This window comes from Aulonocara sp. 'chitande type north' Nkhata Bay, linkage group LG22 (assembly GCF_057382095.1).
Source record: "Aulonocara sp. 'chitande type north' Nkhata Bay isolate Kocher_YH1m ecotype deep benthic linkage group LG22, A_spYH_male_GT1.1, whole genome shotgun sequence".
NCBI lineage: Eukaryota > Metazoa > Chordata > Actinopteri > Cichliformes > Cichlidae > Aulonocara > Aulonocara sp. 'chitande type north' Nkhata Bay.
Window position 1 is genome coordinate 10,658,809 of NC_141364.1, and position 15,082 is coordinate 10,673,890.

General features: G+C 41.4%; 1 protein-coding gene across 4 annotated transcripts in view; it reads right to left on the reverse strand.

Annotated features, from left to right (window-relative positions):
- hivep1 (HIVEP zinc finger 1) overlaps positions 1–15,082 on the reverse strand; it is a 67,119-nt gene that overhangs the window by 11,256 nt on the left and 40,781 nt on the right. For 3 of the 4 annotated variants that reach the window (XM_086279680.1, XM_086279682.1, XM_086279681.1), the window contains exon 3: positions 1,918–1,971. In XM_086279680.1, the coding sequence (XP_086135806.1) occupies positions 1,918–1,971 (54 nt within the window). Of the gene's footprint in view, positions 1–1,917; positions 1,972–13,687; positions 14,209–15,082 lie in introns of those variants that run through there. The other variant, XM_086279683.1, reaches the window with a different exon arrangement.

Here is a 15,082-nt window from a genome sequence, read left to right on the forward strand (position 1 = left end):
GAGGCTTTAAAACTGCCATGCAATCAATATAACAAGGTCTTCTGAACAAACCCTGTTTTTTAAAATAACCTTTTCTAATTGATGCTTAAAAACAATCTTTGTACAAACTGTAGCTAAAAGACATGGGAAAGGCAATATTTATTCATCCAAACTACACAAACCAGTTCTCAAAAAAGGGACGTGACTTCACCACAAGTTTTCCATCATTAACAGTCACTGAGATAAAAGAAGCCCTTTTTGTTAACCTTCTCCTCATTTCTAAACACTCTTATGTTCCTGTAACTGCATTAAAATAATATATTTAATGTAAAATAAAGGCGATCCTTTAGTTATCTAGACCAAGGGCAATTGACATACTTCTTCATAAGGCAGGTTGCCAAAGAGATTACCCTTTGACTTACTGGCAGTGATAAAACTACCTGCTGTACTTTAAGAGGTGGACTGAGATATTTATACCCTATTTAGAATCACCACCCAATCCCATTTACAGTGGATGATTCAATCAAAGGTTGAGTGTCATTAAAAGGAAAATGCACAGCAGGCTGATTCTCAGGCACAGCTTAGTCAAACTGGCTTTTCTATTTCAATGTAGTTACACAACAGTCCACTTATCAAAGAAACTGTTCGTGTGTTCAGTCGGGGCACAATGGAAAGATTACTGAGAATTTATGCACACAGATCAAAACAAAGGAAACATTTTATGGTAAATACACTGGTCCTTATATAGCGCTTTTCTACTCTTACTGAGCACTTAAAGTCCTCTTAAGCGCACACAGCGCACTCTTCTTTGCCGTTGAGCCCTTTTTACCCTTTACGTACACGCTCTAACACCATCTTGCCCAAAGAAAATCAACACAGAGGGCTACAGGAGCTGTGGATCAAACCCTGATCTTCTGATTAGTAGATGACGCAATTCTCCAATTTAATTGCCGGGTTCATCTTTAGAAGAGACGGATAATAATAATTTTTTTTTTTTTTTATTTCAATTTAACTGCAGCATTATCACATGATTATGAATGGATCGTGAACAAAAAAATAAATAAACTCCATCCACCAGATCGCTGGCAGCCCATCGTGGTTTAGGGGCTGAATTTGGCAACAGCGTCACACACCTGTGAAAGGCTATGTCGTAGGCTCTACATAGATTCACTGCAGAAGTATAAATCACACATTTCACTGGAGACCAGGTAGAAATTACAAGTTCACACCAACCTGGAAGCATCAACAGCTCTACAGTACTTGGTAGTTAAATATCTAATTGCTTTTAAAGAAAACCTTAAAATTTAAATGGGACATTTTTGTGCAACCACATAAACATCTGCCACTAATATCTGCTTTCATGCTCAGAAGACATGATAAATGCATCAGTCTTCACTAAAATAAAAAAAAAAAAAACCCACACATGATGTTTATAAGGGCAGTTACCTCTGCTCTCTTTTTACCTTTAAATACAGTACTTATATCAGGTTTGCAAGCCTTTCTAACATTAGCTGTACCTCTTACAATAAACACGAGTTCAAGCACTTTATTACCATAAAAATCTTAATGAGTCTGCCTGTTTAAATGCAGGATTTATTCATATTAATAACAGTAAATCACTGTTGTTTTTACTTTTTTATTATAATTTTTTTCAGTGTTTTTGCCCACGTACCCTGAAGCACTTTGGGTTTCCTCTGGGTGAAATGTGCTTGCCGTGCCTCACTGATGTGACCGATGTAATAATCTTTCCTTTCCACATCAGTGATTTTGCATTTATTTTGCGCTTTTTGCTTGTGCTTTATTTTAGGTTAAATTACTTATTTAATTCACTTTAAACCCTGAGGTGGTGAAAGAGAAGATATTCTACATTAAAAATAAAAGAGAGAGCTTTCCTCGCAGTTCTCTGGAAATTGCAAGTTTTGATAAGAGATCTCTTACCTTTCTGTGAGCCTTTGGGGTCTTTAAGCTCTTTCTGTGCCTCCTCGATTTTATCTGCAACACAAGAACAGAAACCATTTTCAGCACAGAGCAGCGCGCTCGACAGTCGAGGCAGTGCAGAATGAACTAATGATTCTGGGGATGCTTCCCACACGGCTGCAGCAGGATGAAGGTCTTTCAAATGAAAAACAGACATTCTTCCATAGCAGAGAGAGTGCACTATTCCATTATGGAAACTACTGTAATCATATGAAGGGGGGCGCACACAAAAACACAATCACGCAGGCACACCCACTTACAGAAAAGAGCAGTACGAGGGTGTTTGATACACAGATTAAGTTTGCAAACAAGTCTATAAGGTGGGTTCGTTGTCATTATCACAGTGTGCGCTCTAACCCACAGATCAATTTGCATATTTAACTGCAGTTTATGCCCCTCGGGGGGCACAAGAGTATTCAATTCAGCTCTTCTATATGTCACAGCATATCACCCACATCCAGCAGGTTAAGAACCTGTTTTTGTATGACCCATATGGATGTGTGGGAGGTGACGCAGTACTGTAATCAATATTAATTATATAGACTGGCTCGTTGTGGCGTGAGTGGGTTATACACAGTGGAATAGAGGCAAAGAGATGAGTTAAATCCTCTGGTTTCCTGCTCCTGCAGGGTCACTGCCACTGGCTGTGGGAGTGAGGAAGGATACAGAATATGAAAGTACATGTCCAGCACTCATTATTTCTAATTTATGTTCAAAACTCTGACTTCTTCTCCAAGTTCAAGCAACAGGCAGACATATTTATTCATTAAAACCATAACAATAAAAAAATTCATATGAAAAATGAAAGTGCAAACTCATTACTTTCAGGAAATCTGATGGACCATTAGCAGCTCTTTCTTCTTTTCCTCACTTTCTATTATGCAAAACATATTCTGAGCTGTTTTGACAGCTTTGTTTCCTGGATACTGCAGTAATTTGACTTTTTTTTTGCAGGCTTCTATAAGCAAAATGTAAAATTCTGCATGCAACACACAATACCAGAGCCTGGCCACTACTGTAGCATGTCCGTGCCTTCCCAAACCATCCATGGAAACTGGATGGAAAAACAAACCCACAAAGACTTCTATGCCCTGCTTCTGACATTAGAGTGCAAGCGGAGTCCTTGAGGACCGGTGGGAGTAATTTTGCACAAATGTTAATGGAGAGTGAAAGAGGATGTTCCTCTGTGGTTCCCAAATTTACAGTCCAATGCCGGGAATACTCAGAGGGGAGGACACAAGCAGGCCACAGAGGAGGTCAGGGATTATGTCATCATCTCTGTGTGTTTGTGTTACTATAGTCACACCCTTCTCAGTCTCTCTCCCTCTCTATATCCCAGGCACACGCCGCGAATTACATAATGCGTCCCCACCCCTGCGCTGCTGTAGAGCAAAACAAAGGCACCCTGCCAGCAGAAACACAGCAACCGAGGCACACGAGGAGAGGGTAGAGCGTTTGTTTATCTGCACATCTTTAACAAAATGGTAGATAGAAAGAGAGCAAAGACAGAGGTACGCATTTGTTTACATATAAATGACCACGTGAACGCCCTTGGCATCCAAAGGCAAAGGAACTGCTGTGTTTTCCTGGCAACGAAGGCGGCACGGTATTTCTCCAAACAGAGAGGATCCCGAAGCTTCCCTCAGAGTCATGGCTACCACGGCTCACCCTCACGGCTTCCTCGTGTAAATATCTGTGCTGCTGCAAACCAATTTGAGATAATAAATGCTTATTTTAGTGGTCGGGAGGTTCCGAGGTAGACTTCAGAGAGCATATGCTTCATAGTCTACACAGCGTGATATACATATGTCTCATATTAGAGCGCACTGGCAAACAAGGGCGTAAGTGATTACTGCCCACCAAAAATCTTATTAGTGGTTGTGTATGTTAGGAGAGCGGAGTGTAAGCTATCATAGAGCATATTCTTCTTCTTACATAACAAGCTGCAAACACGACCCCCTCGCGCTGAATGACACCCATGAAGTCGAGCTCTGGAGCATGGAAAAGATCAGGAAACCCCAGCGTGGGTGAATGGAAAGGGGCGAGGCAGCACTACCCTCAATAAGGACGAGAAAAATATTCTACTCAGAGCGCCCAAATTATTAAACAAGCAGGGAATTATTATGGGGTTGCTCATATTTGCCTCATTATGGCTGCTGGGGTTGCTGAGGTAGTGTGGGTGAGGGCTACATGTGGGCTTTACGACCATCCCAGTGCCATCTAAAAGAAAAAATTGGTGTAATTGTACCATAACCTCAGCAAAAACAGCACAAAGGAATCCATACAAAATGTTAGTGGTGATGAAAAGCAGAGCGCTGCATTGTGTAACATGACCACAAAATTTGAAGGAAGCGAGAAAACCAAAAAGACAACACAGTTTGAGGACATTAAAGTCAGACAGAGCCACTTATAGGGCAACTGCTTACAAGTGTGGTTTTAAACAGAGCATAGAAGGGAAGAAAAACTATTTGTAGGATCCTTGAACTGCTTTTTAAAAACACTGTGCTGTACATACTCCAATTCTTTTGGCTCCTAACCATTAAACACAAAAAGAAATGATCATCGCCCTTACAAAGCACATTGGGCTGCTGCCCTGGGAGTTTGGTGCGCTTAAGTAGACTGTACTGTAAGCAAGAGGCTTTAATAATTTAGTGCACCATGGATCGATATGCAACTTAAACATGCAGTGGTACTTTGTCTTACTTAAATCACAAAGGAGTCTGATGTGCAGCTGATGACTGTAAAGAGATGTACAAGTTGTTCTGTTCTCCTACAAATGAAACAACAGGACAGCAGCGAAACGCAGATGGAAGTTCGCCCTCAGTCTCGAGGGTGCCGACTCCTGATCTTTGATCTATAAAACGTGATATCTCAGGATATGATCAGGCTGGGAGAGGCCTGAGTGGGCGGGTGCATGTCAATTAGGCTGAGGTTAGTGGGCGAGGGAGTCAGTCTCCTCTCTGGTTGCTGTCATGACAACCACAAATCTTTAATGCCCCCCCCGCTCGACATCTTCCAGCCCACTCCTCTCTCTGTGCTGTCTACGATGACTAGGAAATATGATTACCGTTACCCCCAGGGCAAAGATGACGTAACGGCAAAGAAAACGTTCACACCTTTCGATACCAGCGCCCACCTGATGTGAGTTTACAACCTTGCACTTATGGTGGGGGGGGAGGAGTGTTGGGTAGGAGGGGAAGCCCATCCAAACAGATGAGCTGCAGATCTAAACATGATCTAAACTTCTAAAAAAAACAACCTATGTCAAACTAGATCCCCACCCTCCTAATGGATAATAATAATATTACATTTCACCCTACATCGAGCAGCATCACAACTGCATCTCCCTGGCACTGGATCCCCGCTGAGAGTCCCTCTGCCTGTTGGCCAACAAATAACCACCAGGCTCATACACCCTCCTCCCGTCACTGCCAACTTGTAAAAATTCATATTTTACTCAACAGCCTTCCCTGCTGGGCCTCGCCGAGCCAAATGGCGGCCATCGACAGCACTGTGGCAGCGTTTCATGGCAGCCATATGCACAAAATTCACGTGTTTCAGATGGCCCCAACAGTTTGGCTTCAGCTTCCCCTGTTATAGCATCAAAGATGTGTGCGTGTGGGGAGGGGGATAATTGTTTTTCACAAAAACAGCATCTGCGAGGGGTTTGAGGTGTCATCAGTATGCGCGACACTACACCAGCACACCAACGAGAAGCCCGAAAACTGCTGCTGGACCATAGTTTGAGCCGTCTTTTTAATCACGTCTGAGGTACTAGATTAAAACAAATTCTGTGGAAAAGGTTGGTGTCGTGTCCGTGATAGTTCGATCCAGATAGGTGGACTGAAGTGCCTGAAGCTGATGTGTGGATGATAGCAGGAAGCAGGAGGACAGCGGGCGCTTATTGCTGGATCAAACGGGAAAGGGGAGAGGAAGAGGAGAAGGAGAGCGGAGATGACAAGATGGGATTCGGCAGCTGCCCCCCTCTTCGCTGTCACTGCGCGGGAGGGAGTTTGGGATTATGTAACTCGAGCACCTCCACCAGCCTGCTGTACCCACCCGGCTCTGTGCAAACACTCACTCACACGCTACCATCAAACACCCATCAAAGACACCCTCACACTAACTGATGCATGCGCTCACTCACAGACGAGGACATTTTCCAACTCCGTAAAAATGGGCAATCGATGGTGATAATTAGTTGAGCAACCATACGCTAATTAGCAAATAAAGCACACTGATCATTTATGCATAATTAAGTCATTTATTAAGGAATATATGGTACTCCACATTCCCTTCCTCCAGCTGGTTTTCTCTGCTTTGTTTACAGATCATTAACTAAATAATATTAAAAAAGGTAAATGAATTCATGAATTAATAACAATTTAAAAGAAACAGTAGATTGACTGAGATTAAAAACAATTTATTGCAGTCCTGCTTCGAAACAGCACTAAAGCATTGAACCTATTCAGGTAACTGTGGGTAAGACATTTGCTGTTTAGATAATGTTCCTGCTTTTGTTTGTCTTGTGCAGCTTTTAAAAGAAATCTGGCAGTTTCACATTTGGCTCAGGGGGCCAAGAAATCAATTTATTGGCAAAAATTATTAAGAAAGGATTGTCAGCATTAAGTGAGAGGTAAAACAGGCATATACGGTAGAAATCAAAGCTTATCTGTCCTTTAATTGATTAGATAACAGACAAAATCCACAATTTACTTTATTTCCTCATAAAATATTTAGAAATCTGCTCTCAGTTGTGTCTCATTTGATACCAATTCCAACAATATGGGTTCCTGAATTGTTTTTAAGGAAAAATTGGCAACATAAACATCTTTTTTAATTACTATTACTTTACTTGCAAAAAAAGATTAATCAACAAAGTACTTAGCAGATTAATGAAATTAGTATTTCAGCTGTGCTGTACGTAGCTTCTCCTTACAGTCTTTTAATTTGGTTCCCTCTGATTAGAGCAGGATTAATAGACAGAAAGGCTGAAATCATGCCAGTTGCACCAGCTGCAGCCAAATAGGGAACCATTTCAACTCTGATAAACGCCCGGTTTGTTCTTTTATGTAATTATAGTTTAAATGACAGATGTACAGGCAACAATATTTTCTCTTCTACAGAATCCTGATCGCTCCCTGAATGGCTTCATTTGACAATGACGCTATTATTAAACATGGGCATCCCCTCGTACAATACTCATAACAACAGCTGGCAGATGCATGAGCTGTGCAGAACTCGCCGTCACCTTTAAAGGCAGTCTGTCGATCTCATCTTTGTCTCCTCCAGAGGAGAAACTGAGTTTTTGCTGTCCTCAGCAGCTGACCGGTGCAATAAGTGTCCATAAGGGTTGTCATCAGTGCGTGACACATTCTTTATCATCACGGACACACCCGTGAAAACAGCCTGCCGGCGGTCTCGAGCAGGGTGAGCCAATCTGAATGCAGAACTGAGACTGAAACGACTCGAAGGAAGTACAGCTTGTGCTTCCTGAGTGACCGAACAAAAGATGAGGAAGCGCAGAGGAATCCCCAATCGCACTGAGTGTCCCATTACCCTGCAGTCAATCATCATCACCAGTCAGCTCAGCGCGAGGCGACTGCCACTCCCGCTCCCTTCCTCGCATTAGCTCCCTCTCACTTTATCAAATCTAATCAACACAAAAGCACAGACACAGAGAGAATGATGGGAACACCTAACACCGATGAAGAGGGAGAGAGCATAAAGACTCGGGACAAAAATCGAATCTAAAATCTAATGCGGGTTAAAATTTCTTTAAAGTGTTTTTCTGCTTGATTTCTGAGATCAAATTTCTGGACGGATTCTTAGTTTATACTTGAAGAAGGTTCAGTTTCCTCTGTTGCCGTTAAGTCAGGTCTTTGAAAATAAACCTTTCAACTGCATAGCGTGATACTGCGTGTGCAACACGTTTCATTCTTTTTAGGACTGATTATTTTAATTATGGTTATTGGCACGTTAATATTGATACACCAGTTAAATATTTGAGGTTTCCAAAAATTTAAGCAAATTTCAGTCTTTAATCATTGGACTATATATATATATATATAGATAGATAGATAGCATAGTGGTAAGACTACACGCCTCTAGAGCGTCACAAAATTGATTCCCGCCTGGGGCATCTGTATCCAGTAAGGGTCCTAAGGCTAGACCCCCCCATGCGAGCCTACTGCACACACATGCTATGGCAAGGGGGAGCCAGGACGACAGGTCAGGGGGGAGATATCATCACTCCCACCTGAGATTGGGTAGCAAGCCCCAAGTGTGATAGACCACTAGGATCGTTGAGTGCAAGGCTACGAGATATATATCTTTTTTTTAAATTAGGAAATTTAAAAGAAAGTAATGTACTGAATGCATGTGTTATAAATGTATTATAAATTTACATATATATTATGTAAATGTATATAATTTTATTTATGTATATACATTTTAAAAATGATCTGCCTCAGGTGAACACTAACATAAAATAAGCCTATTTTTATGATGAAGTAGAAATATTTCATAACAAACGAATTTTACAAAATTGTAAAGACTGGACTCGATTGTTTTCTTTAAAAGCAGTCTCTGTACGCATTTAGAAGTTGACGAGATGAATGTAGTTCATAAAGGTAAATGCTTTTAGTCATCTAGATGCAAAATGTTGACTATTTAATATCTCACTGCCTCCTTTGATCTATTTTTTTTTCCTAATAAATGTTTTCAGTGGGTCTGGGCTACGGGCTGGACATAAACTCTTAATACAGATGCTGTGATGTATGTAAAATGTCTTGCTGTAATAAGTAAGTCATTTTATGGAAAAAAAACCCCAAACCAAACCTCATTTGAATAGCAGAGAACCCTTTAGCATTAACGGTGGCTGCACCGGGGCACAGGGAGGTCAACTGTGCTGCTGCATCCACACATGCAAAGTAAAAGTTTACTATGCAAATAAAACGAATAACAAGGAAAAGATCCAGAAACAGACTGTGTTACTGGTTTTTGAGTGAGCCGCAGAATCAGGTTACAAACGTAAAGCCGTCCCAGTGCTTGCACAGACTTGTCCCTTACAGAGATTCCTTCTGATTTTCTGACTCCTTCAGTTATATTGCGTACCACAGATACGTGGCTGTTATTTGCATATTACTTGGAGAAATGCTATGTTTTAATTGCTGGGACTGTTTGCCCTCAGAGTCAAAGCAGAGACTCCTTCCCAGTTTTTACTTCTGCAAACCCCATTTATATCTGAACAAATACGTTTTTTTAACCTAAAAATAAATATTTTAAAATCATTATTTTCTCTTCATGTTTACATTTTACGCAGTGCGCCATCAGTTTTTTGGAAAAGTGGTTCAAGGTTGCTGATCCTCATCCTATCCTGCCCCCCCCCCCGCAGCCTGGAGATCAGCTGCTGTCTGCTAAACATCCCACGAAGCGGGGGCGACAAGGTGGAAGGGATGTGGATGAAGGGAGGCAGGAGTAGAGCTGTTTACCGTGTTGTTTATGAGCAGCGTGTTGAGTGGAAGTGACAGCAGCAGGGCAGGTAAGAGTTAAAAAAAATATTTTAAAAACCCCGGCATCAACTGGAGCTTCAGGCGGGCAGCTTTTAATAATGTATCACCATCAAGAGAGGAGAGATGAGGATCTTATACACAGGGCAGCAAACACACACACACAAGCTGAACAATGCCGTGACAGAGGTGCACTTGTCTTAGTTACCTCTAAAAATAATGCTAATAAGAGCTAAAGCTACTGCATCCTCACAGTGATGAAGCTGCAAACACCCAGTCAACAAATGAAAAATAGATCACACCCTCCCTCCTGCACACAGACAAAGACAGAGGTTTGGTGCGCTATCGGTACAGTACTGCTGCCTCCGCAGGAAACTGTAGGTGGAAGAAGCAGCAGACTGGAGGCCACTGATTATTGGGACCGCGTGGGCACCCTTGTGAAAAATTGATATAACGAGAAACCTACCGGGTGGGTAGAAGAGTGCGTGTTTGTGTTCATGTGTAGGGGTTTTTAATGGTGCGGGCGGAGATGAACGTGAACGTGAATATTATCCTCTTCTATCTTTTTCGGTCCACGCACGCATTAAAAACCTTCTCCCCCAAAAAGCTGTATGCACCAAAATAGACGAGAGAGAACCAGACTTCCAAACGCAAAGCCAAGACACGATAAATGATGCGTTCCATCCCGCAGCTGCAAATCACGGAAGGTGTCAAGCTCGTTTTGTAGAAAAATTATTAACAAGCTACCCAAGAAAATTAAGATGCTGCTGCAGTTAATATCCCAGATTTATTATTTGTTTCTAATTTATTCCAATAATTTCCTCTAATCTTTACTTTAGAAAAAAAAAAATCAAGGTAGTTTCTACGGTTTATGGTTTTCCTTAAAACGAATAGAAAGAATTGACAGATACAGGCACCAGTTTAGCTCACTGGTTGAGCAGATGCCTGTATGACTTATGGCTGTGGGGCAGCAGCCAGGGGTCGAGTCCGGCCTGCAGCCCTTTGCTGCATTTCTTACCATGCACTCGCTCCCTCTTTGCTGCCAAACTGTCAAAAAAGATAAAAAGCTCAAAAATAATCTTAAAAAAAAATTTGAGTCGTGCAGAGTTGTGATTTCTCTGGATCTCTGCAGATTTGTTTCACTGTTGGTCAAAGCTTGAAAAGTTGTTCCTTAACCCTTGAACCAAAATGCGAAGTCAAAATTGCATTGAAACACAAATTTAACCAGGTGTCAGAACTAAAACAAAACCAGACCAAAAAACAAAATATATTCAACTTACAGAGTTTTAAAACAAACAAAAAAAACCAGCAGAGCCGTAGACGTACTAGCACTAAAGTAAAAGTGGAATCAGGTTTGGGTGTAACAGCTGAAGTTTCTGGTCAAGACTTCCTGTTACCGTTTGCAGTCCAACCATGAAAGCAGATAAAATTGAAAAAGATAAATCAACATCAGAATAAGCCCAATGATTAAAGACATTATTTCAGCCAATGTCTGTTTGTAGAAATTATTCACCTGCATTCAGTCAAAGCTGATTGGTCGGTCCTATTCAGAAGACTTCCAGTACCAAAAATCACGTCTTATGCCTTCAAATTCCACTTTGTTGTTCATATGCTGAATCTGTTTATATATAACATACTCTCAATATAACACCACTATTTAATTTCAATGAAACAACTACTTTACACACGACTGCGACTAATTATTTCATTTTGTTTCTATTAAAGATTCATTTGGGTTTTAAATCCGTCACTTAATTGTTGGGTTGAAAGCATCGGAAACTAGTGAGAAATTTCCATTAGAGCCATCCAGAGCTTAATACTTTACACCGTGCTTACAGTGATTTAATACACCGAGGGAAACATTTAACATGTGAGAAGCTGAAATCAAGAAATATTTAATCAGCCGTAGAAAGCGTTAGGACCATCAGAGATTTGGTTAATCAGCATTAAATTAGTATTAAAATATTATTCGTCACATAAAAACACATGCACGGGCTCGCCCCGGGTTATTTATCCATCGATCCATCGACCAGAAGCTTTTAGTATTCCCAGTTCCCGTCTGGCTCTCGCCGCCGACCGAGCTCTCTCAGCTGGAACAGCTTCCCCCTGCAGCTACGGTGATCTACCACAATAAGAGCACTCAAACCCCAACTAACAACACAACTCTTCTCATGTTCGACACCATGTAAACTCTTAAATATGGAAGTAAAGTTTGAACTATTCATTTGAAAAGATATTAAAATGCTTATTCAATCATTCAAACCACTAAAATCAAATCAAACTGTTATCAGTCAATTCCTGATTGTTTCAGCTCTAGCACACATTTCCTGTTCTGTGAGGAAAAAAACCCTTAAAAACCCTTAACTGAACTGTGAGCAACTTTTCAGTTTGGATTTGATGTCACCGTTTGAGCCCGACAGTTTCACATAAGACGTGAAACAGTCACTGAAATTTAGCAGCGAGCTCTCAACTGTACACAAACACCCACTTCTTTCTTTGAGGAGTCTAAAAAAAGAAGAAACTGGAAGTAAAAACAAGCTGCATGTCAAACTGCATCCAGTCAGCGTCTCGAGTTCCCCCTGGCTGCTGAGGGGCTGTGACACAGAAGAAACAACGCTGCGGCAGTTCCGCTTTACTGAGCTTGGCGACAGACGGCCGATGTGGCGTCAAGCGACGCCTCGATGGGCCGTGTGGGACAGGAAGCACATTTCAGTCACTTCAGCGTGAAAATAAATTTTGCACACGTACGGTGAGCTCCGTGCGTCACACAAGCAACAAGGAGGAGGAGAGGAGGTAGGAGGCAGGGGGGGACCATAAGAATTTGAGGTTTTGAAAGACCTTTAAGGCATTTAATATTCAGATTAATGCAATCAACCCACCTAATTCAATTCTCATTATGATTTTTTTTGCTCAGAGCAGACCACGCTACCTCAAATTTAAGCTTTTCAAATATGATCCTTCCTTAAATTTGTCTTGAAATGAATTAAAACTGAATATTAGTTAGTTTAGCAGCTGTTCTTGAGCTACTTTGTCATTATTACTGCAGATTTCCCATCTGTTTATGGACTTATATTTGACATAAACACTCACTTAGTATAACTAATGCCGAGCATTATATATTTATTTACTTTTGGACAAAATATTAGCAGGCAAATGTTCAGAGCAGGGGAGCATTTCATCAACAGGAGGAATAAAATGAAAGAATATTTTGATGATGTTGTGACAGTAAGAAAATGAATACCTCTCACACATCTGGACAGTAAATTTGAAGCTGAAGTGAGCAGGTAGTTATCTTAGTATGAGGTTAATTCTAATTATAGTGGGAAAAACAAGCTGGAAATAATTGTTAGTTCCACACAGGACCAGTATCGTCCTCTCCAAATCATGCTGGTACAGTCAGCAGTAAATAATAAATGGACTGGTACTTATAAAGTGCTTTTCTACTCTCACTGAGCACTTTTTAACTACAATTCAGCCATTCTTACAAACACAAACATTACTGTGATGAATGCAATGAGGAAAACTTGGGTTCAGTGTACTGGGGTTGAACCGCCTCTTATCCTCACTAAAGCTATATTGTATTTGCAGCCAGCAGAGGCTCTAGGACGTTACTGGTCCTGCAGAGGAAGAATGAGCAGCAGTCTGTTTTTCTTTGTTTTGCGATGGCTTGTTTTTACGGTGGATAATGTGTGATAATGTGGTGCGATAATGCGGATTCACTTCGTTTCCTTCTGTTTTCGCTCTTTATGCTAAGCCAAGCATCTGCCGGTTCGAGGTGTATATGCTTACTACGCACGCACACCTGTCAGAAATAAAGTAAATAAGCATATTCGCCAACTATACCTCCAAGCGGCAACAGGAAGCTAAATGAGGCTTATGAATAACCAAACTAAATGCACAAAGGTGCAAGCACGTTATAGCCATCACAGTGTGCGGTCAACATTTACTTAACAGATGACAAGAAATCCACAGAATATTTTTTAACCACTTTAAAAAGACGTCACCTCCAGTTTGCAGAATCTGTGGTGCAGGGTTTTCACTATTTTTTGACTAAAGGCAAAACAATGATGAGGAGGGGGAGAAAAGCCAAAATAATAGCAAACGTGTCAGATAAATACTTGGTTTCATTTGGCATAAATGCAAAACAGTTAAGCGCAGATTAGAAATGACATATTTACATTTCAAAGTTAAGAAAAAGTGAAACTTCATCACAGACTTACACATCAATCTGTTGCTGTGTTTGCTGCAATCCTGCACAGAGTGTGGCACATCAAACCAGATGGCAGCGCTGCTTCCCGTCACAGCAACATCCAAAGATAAAAACAACTTTCAAACACACTCTGGATCCCTCAGGCTCGACTGCCCCGATGCCCAACTTTGGCTGATTACTGAGGCGCCGTGAATGAGTGACAGCTCACTGACTGCTTCCTGTCTATGCCGTTCGCTTTGACGACTCAGACTTGAGGAAAAGGTGTCCCACAAGCCTTCGCCGACCCCCCCCCCACAAAAGCTAAACTTCACACCTCTGACCTCAGAGGGTAAACAGGAAACGCTGCCGAGAATCCCCGAGAGCGTGACGAGTGGGTTCTTTCACGGGACAAAAACTCACTTCTTTGCTGGACGCTGCTGATGTGAACTCCTTTTGTTCAGGAGACAGAAGGAGACTCTGCAGAGAACAACAAGTGCATACTTAAGTCTGTGTCAACACAAGCAGTCACAAGCCTGCGTTTCCGCCCTATCAGCTGTGGCTGCGCAGCAGCACGGGGCGTTGCCTGCGGTTTCCTCAGAATAATGTGACGAGGAGGGGAATTCCTGTAAGGCCCAGGGAGAGGGGGGGAGGAGGAAGGGAGGGCCCGGCCAAACAGAGCAACAGTGCAGGCCGGCTGACGTCACTAAAACCGGCTTTGGCACCCTCCAGGGGATCCTTCTCTCGGCCTCCCTCCCTCTCTCTGTTTGTCTCGGAGGAATTTAAAGCGTCCTGCCAACTGCTGGTTGCCTAACAGCTCACTCACGGGCTAAAGAAGACTGAGGTGTTTACCAGAGGACTTTGCTTTTATCCCCCCCCTTTTTTTGTTTTTTAAACATCACAGCCTTAGTCTTTCAGTTCCTTTTTGACAATGAGGCTGCACGTTAGTCTGAGGTGTTTTTTTTTCCTTTTCACATTAAAAAGCATATCATTCACACACCACTGTTCATTTTCATATCGACATCAACACACTGAGGGAAACTTTTGAAGTGTTTAATCCTAAATTTCATTTGAAGCAGTATTACATGAGTCTTAAATTGAGCTTTTTTCCCATCTGAGGACACCATGGTTTTGATTTTTTGTGCAGAGACTGCTTCTGCTTTTACGCACACGTTATTCAGGAAATACTTAGTGTGTATGCATTTGATGATATTTAACAAAGATCCTAATACATTATTCTCTTCAGACATAAAAAAAAAAAAAAAACAAGCTGTCTAATGTGTGTTTTTAACATTACATATGCCAATATTTTTGTGTTTTGGATACAGGACTTTATATTGTTTCAAGGTTTCCAGGATAAGCCAAAGTAAACAATCGAATTAAAAGGAAATGAATCAACAATGTGTGCATTTTTAAGCAACTTCTGGTT